The 8228-nt window shown below is 47.4% G+C and overlaps 1 protein-coding gene across 1 annotated transcript; it reads left to right on the plus strand.

Moving 5' to 3' along the window:
• The first annotated feature begins 1271 nt into the window (after nucleotides 1–1271).
• PGLS (6-phosphogluconolactonase) lies at nucleotides 1272–5773 on the plus strand. Its single transcript, XM_030197115.1, has 5 exons — nucleotides 1272–1612; nucleotides 2728–2835; nucleotides 3013–3114; nucleotides 4247–4387; nucleotides 5302–5773. The coding sequence occupies exons 1-5, from the start codon at nucleotides 1325–1327 to the stop codon at nucleotides 5437–5439; spliced, it is 777 nt and encodes a 258-aa protein (XP_030052975.1). The 5' UTR covers nucleotides 1272–1324; the 3' UTR covers nucleotides 5440–5773.
• Nucleotides 5774–8228: the final 2455 nt, after the last annotated feature.

Here is an 8228-nt window from a genome sequence, read left to right on the forward strand (position 1 = left end):
TAATTTATAGTTACACCTAACTCCATGTAGAGTGGTGGTGGAGATGAAAACGGTAACGGAATTCAAACATGCATGGGATAAACATAAAGGAATCCTGTGCAGAAGGAAGGGATCCTCAGGAGCTTAGCCTAGAATGGGTGGCAGAGCTGGTGGTTGGGAGGCGGGGCTAGTGCTGGGCAGACTTATACGGTCTGTGCAGGGGCTGGTGGTTGGGAGGCGGGACTAGTGCTGGGCAGACTTATACGGTCTGTGCCAGAGCCGGTAGTGGGAGGCAGGGATAGTGCTGGGCAGACTTATACGGTCTGTGCCAGAGCTAGTGGTGGGAGGCGGGACTGGTAGTTGGGAGGCAAGGATAGTACTGGGCAGACTTATACAGTCTGTGCCAGAGCTGGTGGTGGAAGGCGGGGTTGGTGGTTGGAAGGCGGGGATAGGGCTGGCCAGACTTATACGGTCTGTGCCCTGAAGAGGACAGTACAAATAAAAAAGTAGCACATGAATTTATCTTCTTGGGCAGACTGGATGGACCGTGCAGGTCTTTTTCTGCCGTCATCTACTATGTTACTATGTAATTCCTGCTTGTTTCAACCCTGCAGAACGAAAATCTATAAAAAAAAGAGGGTGATTCAATTGAAAGATAGCACAAATTCTGTCCCAATCTGATGACCAGAAATCCTAAAGATCCGGGCAAGAAAAACACATATGCTCTAATGTATCTATATCTCCAATGGTGCATCATGTTTAATAACCTGTACTTATTATTATTTCTTACGATTTAGTTATAACTTGTATATGCCAGTAAAGAGTGTGATCCACACATTTAAAAATGAAAAATGCAAGGAGTTCGGATGGCCCAAGATGCAGAAAGCGAAATAAACAATTTAAAGCAGTACGCACTGGGTCTAAGAGCGCCTGCCACACCAAAGATGGCGCTAGACCTCAACCAACTTCCCTTCCAGTAGTAGAGAAAGGCAGGGGGCGTTGCAAACGTATCTCCGCCCCTTCCTCTTTTGGCTGTTCCCCCCATTGTCGCTGGATTGAAAGCGAGGCTCGCAACGCAACGGAGTAAGATGGAGCGAACGAAGCTGAGAGAAGACAAACAAGCACTTCCGGGACCAGAAGGAGGCTCGGAAGTCACGCCGCCAGCGTTCCGAGCCACGCTCTTGACTGGGAAGTGGTTCGGAATGCTGGTGGTGCTTCTGGAATAGGAGTGAGGCTCGGAACGCAGGGTCACTTCCTGAACCAGAGCGACGCTTCTGGGTTGAGCGGTAGGGAACGGGCCCGGGGGGTGTGTATGTGTGTTTGAGTGAGGTGAGAAAGGGGACCGATGGCCGCCGGTGCCCTTGCCGGGCTCGGCCGCCTGGTGCAGGTTTTCCCGTCGCCTCCCGAGTTGGCCGCTTCGCTGTGGCAGCTGCTCCTCCAGGAGGAAACCCGAGCCCTGGCCTCTCCCCGCCGTCGCTTCGCCCTGGGGCTGTCGGGCGGGGGCCTGGTGTCGCTGCTGAGCCGGGAGCCGCCCCGAGCCGGGGCCCTGAGCGCTCCGCACTGGCTGATCGCCTTCTGCGACGAGAGGCTGCTGGACTTCAGCGACCCCGAGAGCACGTACGGAGCTTACCGGGTGAGGCCTAGGGGCAGCTTCAGCAAACTCCTTAACTGCCCACGGAGGGCTCTGGCTCCTATGGAGACAGTGTGATCAGCTTTGCAAAATATATCAGTATATCTCTAGAAATGTTATAGTCAGCAGTGCAATATATATTTGTATATGCATAGCTAAAGTAAGATTAGCAATGCAATAAATATCCACCTACGGTATGTATACACACAGTGTGATTAGCAATGCAATGTATATCTGCAGTCTTATAGATAAAGTAAGATGAGCGATGGGGAAATGACTATACCATAACAAACTATGTAAGCCACATTGAGCCTGCCAATAGGTGGGAAAATGTGGGATACAAATGCAATAAATATATATCCACATATGTATACATACAATGTGATCAGTGATGCAAAATGTGTCAGCATATCTATAGAGACAGTGTGATCAGCAGTGTAAAATAATATTTGCATGCTTATAGCTAAAGTAAGATAAGCAATGCAATATATATCCATGTATGTGTACATACAGTGTGATCTGCATGCTTATAGATAAAGTAAGATTAGCTATGCTTATATCCACATATGTATACACACAGTGTGGGCAACTAGATTATGTATATCCACATATTTATAGAAACATGTTATAGTCAATAATGCAAAATATATTCACATATCTATAGCCACACTACAGTCAGCAGTGCAGATTTCATATCTGTAGCTACAACCTGTACATTTGTGTGTGTGTAAATAGATAACCTTATTTACAAGTCATGATGTTTTCCAGATAGGTTTGTTTTGTGGACTTTATCCCGTGAAGCAAAATGATATATAGTGTTAAATTTATATATATATATATATATATATATTTTTGTTTATTTTGGGGACACACACACAAACCACTGTGAGTACAGAAGTTTTTTTTTCTGCTGTAAAATGTATATGCACATACACACACTCTTAGTACATGCAGCAGCACTATTTCCAGGACCTTGAGTTTTTGCTATATTTGTATGTCAGCGCAGTCTTCGGAGGCCGCTAGATTTTATCGGTTGAACCATGTGTAGGATGACGAGTTGGGGACTTCTAAATCCAATCATTAAAACTGATACCTTTTTCTGCACCTAATTTCCTCAGACAAGCCTCCTCTCCAAGATTGCCATCCCTGAGAACCAGGTGCTGACCATTAACCCTGCGCTGCCTGTGGAAGAGGCCGCTGCAGACTATGCCAGGAAACTGAAGGAGGTACAAAGCTGTTCTTGTCCTCTCTGTTGTCTTCGGGGGAGGCGGGAAGGATTGAAGTGCCGCATTATTGCCTCGCTTATAAAGAGAGCGTACATACAAGAGAGAGAAGATGGTGAGGAAGCGAATTTCCTTGGTCACCCAGTGCATAATTTCTTTTTTGCTCCTCTGCCCTTGCAGGAGTTTCCGGAGGACGACATTCCCATCTTTGACCTGCTGATTTTGGGCTTGGGCCCGGATGGACATACTGCCTCCCTGTTCCCAGACCACCCGCTGTTAGAGGTACCAGATAACGAGAAGCGCAAGCGGCTTCACATACACGGGATGGATAGTGGAATGTACAAAGAAGGGCATTTTTTAAATATTCTGTCTAGCACTTTTGGTAACACAATTACAGTCTGTGGTTTTAAGCCTCACAACATCACAGTATTTCTCAGGGACGGACCGCTTTTTTTTTTCTTATTGGCGTGGCTTCGATCCCAAAGTCCAAGATTCAGTCGTCCCATAACAGCTGTTACCCCTTTCCTGTGTCTGCCAGTTTCTCGTAACGTCACAGCTCCACTAATGTTACTTTACTGCCGCGTAGGACTTCAGAAAACGTCAGAAGCCCCAAGGGAGCATCCAGGCTTCTGTAATTGCACTTTGAGAACATCCCTTTTCCCCAGTGGTTGTGAAAGGTGTCCATCCTTGTACGAGCCACCTGTCTACTTCGCACTCTCTCTCCTACTTTCATCCCTTCTGTCATATCCTCAATCTTTCACTTTCCACTGCGACTGTTCCCGATGCCTTCAAACATACTGTAGTCACACCATGCCTCAAAAAAACTTCATTGGACCCTACCTGTCCTTCAAACTATCACCCCATTTCCTTCCTCCTTTTCCTATCCAGGATACTTAAATGTGCTGTTCACCGCCATTGTCTTGACTTTCTTTCATTTCGAGCTATTGATCCACTAGTAGGTTGTAGTAGAGCCCCTGGCAGGGGGAGGATTGAAACAGCTCTGGTTTTCCAATTTAATCCTGTCCACCTTCTCCCCTGTCTTTGTTTGTAAATGAAGCCTGTAGGTGCTGAAAGTGGAAAAATGATGCAGCAGGGAGGAGGTGGGATGGCAGGATGTGTTCCCCTGACTCATCATCACACCGATACATGATAGTTAAACAGCAAAGCAGTGATAAAAACTATTTTCTTTGGTTTTGGGGTTGGATGTGTTTTTAAATGCTTTGTGTATACTTAAGTGGGCTTATTTGGAGTCCGGGTTCATTTCATCTCATCAGGGCTCCTTTCTTTCAAGAGAAAAGGCATAAGCTCTCAGTGTTTTTCTGTAACTTCACATTAACGGTACAGAGCGGGTTGGGGGATCTCAGGTGTGGAAGACGTTATGCTAATATTCCTGTTTCCCCCCCCCCCCCCCCAGGAGGAGGAGAAGATAGTTGCACCGATCAGCGATTCCCCCAAGCCTCCACCCCAGAGAGTGACCCTGACTCTGCCTGTGCTCAACGCAGCTCGCACTGTGGTGTTCGTGGCAACAGGAGACAGCAAAGCTGCCGTTTTGAAGGTAACTGCAGAAGGTCCCGTTAAGTTCTGGACCTGGAGACCAAAGGCTGTTGTGGGACTGCAGGACTTGCGTGTCTTCAGTCAGGGAGAGGATGAGAAACCCTGCGACACTGGAGACTTGTCCTGTGCTAATCCCTGGTAGAGGTGTGCAAGGGGACAGGACCACCGGGAATCTGCGATATCGGTGACTAAAGATCCATTTATGTTGGGGATGGGGACCTCTGGTGTCAACTCAATGGAATAATGAGGTCATTATGGACTTTGTGATTTAAGAAAACAGCTTGTTTGCGTAGCATAAAGTGTTAATAATAAGAATATGTTTTTCTTGAATTTAAAAGATTGGGGAATGGGGAGGAAGATGGATGAGGTGGGGATGGATCCAGACTGACTAGGGAGGGGGTCAGGGAGAGACCAGATTATAACCTCTTGCACACCTCTAATCCCAGGTCAGCACCGGTCTATTTCAGCATATCTGAGCACCCCATGCTTTCTTAACATGCTGTTTTCAGTGTCCTGTTGCTCTTTATTGTCATGGAATCGAGGTGCTATGCTGTTCCATGTTCCCTACATTGTTACCCATCACATGCATGGCCCCTGACCTCCCCCTCCTCCTTATGTAGAGTCACAGAAAGGTCACCCAGTGTCTATACAACTGGAACGTTAGACACAGAGTTTTACCTGGCTGGTCTCTGTTTATTCTGATTTAATCAGGACAAAATATGTTTAGCTTTTTATCCTCTCATGTCTTTGCACTCTGGGGTGGGGTGGGGGGGGGGGGATGTTTGTAATCCATGACATAAGTAGTTCCCCAGCTGTCACTAATCTGGACTTGTGTACCCTGCCTCAATTCTTGTGGTCTCTCTTTGCTTCTATGCATGACCAGCCTTTCACAACCCTTCTCTGTCTCTTCAACAGCGTGTCCTCGAAACAGAAGAAAAGGCCCCTTTACCCGCAGCCCGGGTCCAGCCACACAGCGGGAAGCTGCTCTGGTTCCTGGATGAAGCGGCTGCCAAGGATCTGACTGGCCCAGTGGAAAAGCACTCGGTCTTGTAGAACAAGCATGTGGCAGAGGGTTCGACACCGAGCCTCGATGTTTAAACATTCCAGATCAGAGGGATTGGAGACCCAAGGACAACCTCGCTTCCCTTCCCTGAAAGTAGCGGGAAACTAGACGCTTTTTTTTTTTTTTTTACTTATATATTTTTTTTAATTTTCAAATCAAGGGTACTTTGTGACATGCTTCACCTAATGCAATAAGTTGGGGAGGCAGTTTCTAGTTGATGGGAAATTTTATAGAGATGATGGGTACGAATTGTTGCAGATTTTTTTCATTTAACAGTTACTGTAGTATAAAACACTGATAATAAAGTATGTCAAAACCCAGAAATGGATCTGGATCTTGTGCTTCACTTCCTGAACCTCAGACCTGGCCTTCCCAAGTCTCTTCCTTGCACTCACTGCCACACAGGGGTGGTTTCACAGCAGAGCATAAAGATGGAGGAATTTGCGCTTTTGCATGTTTTGTAAGTGCACCCGAGGGCCGATTCTGCCCCTGCTTTCATGTATTTGGACACCAAGAGCGCCTCATTTATAGAACAGCTCAGACGCTTGATTTGAGCTAAATGCGTAAGTCCTGGGCACTATTCTGTTAACTTCGCTTAGCATGCAGGCTGTCAGAGGTGTACGCCACTTACAGAGTACTATCATTTGCGCAGCTCCCATGGCGCAGTTAACGCAATCTCTTACACCAGCCATCAGCTTCTCGTAAGTAGGTGTGTGTATAGCTGCTTAGGTGCGTCCTTAAGCTGTTACAGAATGGCCTCCCGTGTTTGTCTGTTTGCGCGTTGGGTGTGTCGGATGCCGCAGCACACGGTCAAGTCTCTGGAAAATTATCCCCCCAATATTTGCCTGTGCTTAAGACTATCCTTAAAGAGCCGATGGCTTTCTGCGGTTCTGAAAATGTATCATCGGTGTTGGAAGGGGAGATGCACAGGCAGTGTGAAAACCTGCAGCAGAGGACCCGACCGTGACTGCTGGGTGACCCGAGACCCATTCTGTGGGAATGTTTAGGAGATGGAAGAGGAGTGTAGTGAGCAGGGCTGTTGAGTCGGGGGAAAATGTACCAACTCGAGCTTCAAAATGAAAGCTGGTAACATATATTAGCGTACATGTATTTTGTCCTGGATCTAAAGTTCTGGTAAATAATAAGTTTATATTTACTAGGCCTATAGATCCAGAAAAAAATCTGAAGCCTAATATCAGTCGTTGAAGGTTTGGTGTACAACGGCACAGCCTTGGTCGTAAGCGGAGGGGAAGAGTCCAGCAGTGTAAACGAGAAACCTGTTTATGAGTGGAAGAGATGAGGTTGGTGAAGATTTATGTCTGCTGGAACTGGGGTGGGGGGTGTGAGATCAGTAACCGGAAACACATTGATTAATGTAACTGTCTCAGATAGAAACCTGTTTGTCGTGAAGAGCTTGCAGTGCGCCTGCCCTCAGGAAACCACCTGCCCCTGTCTTGAAACCAAACTGTTCCCCGGGGTCTTTCCACTTTCCGTGTCAGGCTGTTTCTTCAATTCAGTGCGTGCCCCTCCCACCTGCAGGGAACCAGGGTGGGGGTGTAGGCAGCTGAACTGTGGGAGAGGAGGGAGGAAGGAGATACATGCCCTGACATTAAAACCCTTCAAGCCTCATCTGTAAAGTCCCTTGTTGCACATGTCCTGGGTTCGATTCTTGGCTCTCGGGACCCCACCACTGATAGGAAAACACCCGGGTGATTTTCATAATCCCTGCTCTGTGACCTGGGAGCCTCATGGGGGAGAGGAAGGGGTTCCCAAAGCTGGGTACTGGGGTGGCACATGTGTGGTGGTTTGGGGCGAGGCAGGTGTATAGGTAGCAGTGGTTCCTGGGGATTTTCATATTGGGGTGTAATGCTTCTTTGGAAGGTCCAGAGTAGTTGGGGAGAAGGCACCCCATAACACACAGAGAGTTCACTTCCTAATCGGCTATGTAAGTTAAAGCATCTATCCGAGTTATCCAGCAATGCCCGAAAGTACAAGATGCTTCCATGGGTGAAACTGTTCATTTTGCACAAAAATAGCCTTAACTATAACCACTCAAGTATTTTGCCCATAAATGTATCTCTAAAGCCCTGATTGGGGAGGAGTTAGTGTTTATGCAGATAAGTTATAAAGTATGCAAATTAATTCACCTGGGAAATGTGTCGACACTTTGCCAATGCAAAACGCTTGACCTTATGCAACTGGTTCTGTGACCTGCGATAAAGTTACCCCTCCGAAGAGGGCAAGTTCAGAAAGGGAGCAGAGAAAATTTTGGAGGAGGATGGATTGGTCACTGGTTCTTAAGAAAAGTCGGAGGATTTGGCACCCGAAGCAGGGGCTCATTGTAACCCCTTAAGCCACGACTGCAGGAAATAGGGAGGGGGCGGTTTGACAACTCCCACCTCTCGTGTACTTTTTGCATGCAGAGGTAGCTTTTTGGTCTGATTTGTTCCCTCCTTTGTGAGTACTGGCGCCCTCACCCCCCTCTGCTGCTGACTTTAAGGTTCAGAAACTTTATGCACCAACACCTCTCGCTGGAGGAAGTGGTCTCGAAACAGGCTTTTTCTAATACTGTCATTCTTCGGTTCAGCACAGCCTGGAGCTGCCTCTGGATTATAAGAAGAGCAGAACGTGGGCTTGTGCTCTTTGTTTCTGGTAAGTGGGCAGTTTTGGACATTGTTTCCCTGGCTAGGGCTCTGCCCTGGCAGCTGTCTGTGTGGGCAACGAGCAGAGCAGCGTTTATCAAGCTAGCCAGCTGGAGTCTTTGGGTATCCACAGTGAA

This window comes from Microcaecilia unicolor, chromosome 3, assembly GCF_901765095.1.
Source record: "Microcaecilia unicolor chromosome 3, aMicUni1.1, whole genome shotgun sequence".
Taxonomy (NCBI): domain Eukaryota; kingdom Metazoa; phylum Chordata; class Amphibia; order Gymnophiona; family Siphonopidae; genus Microcaecilia; species Microcaecilia unicolor.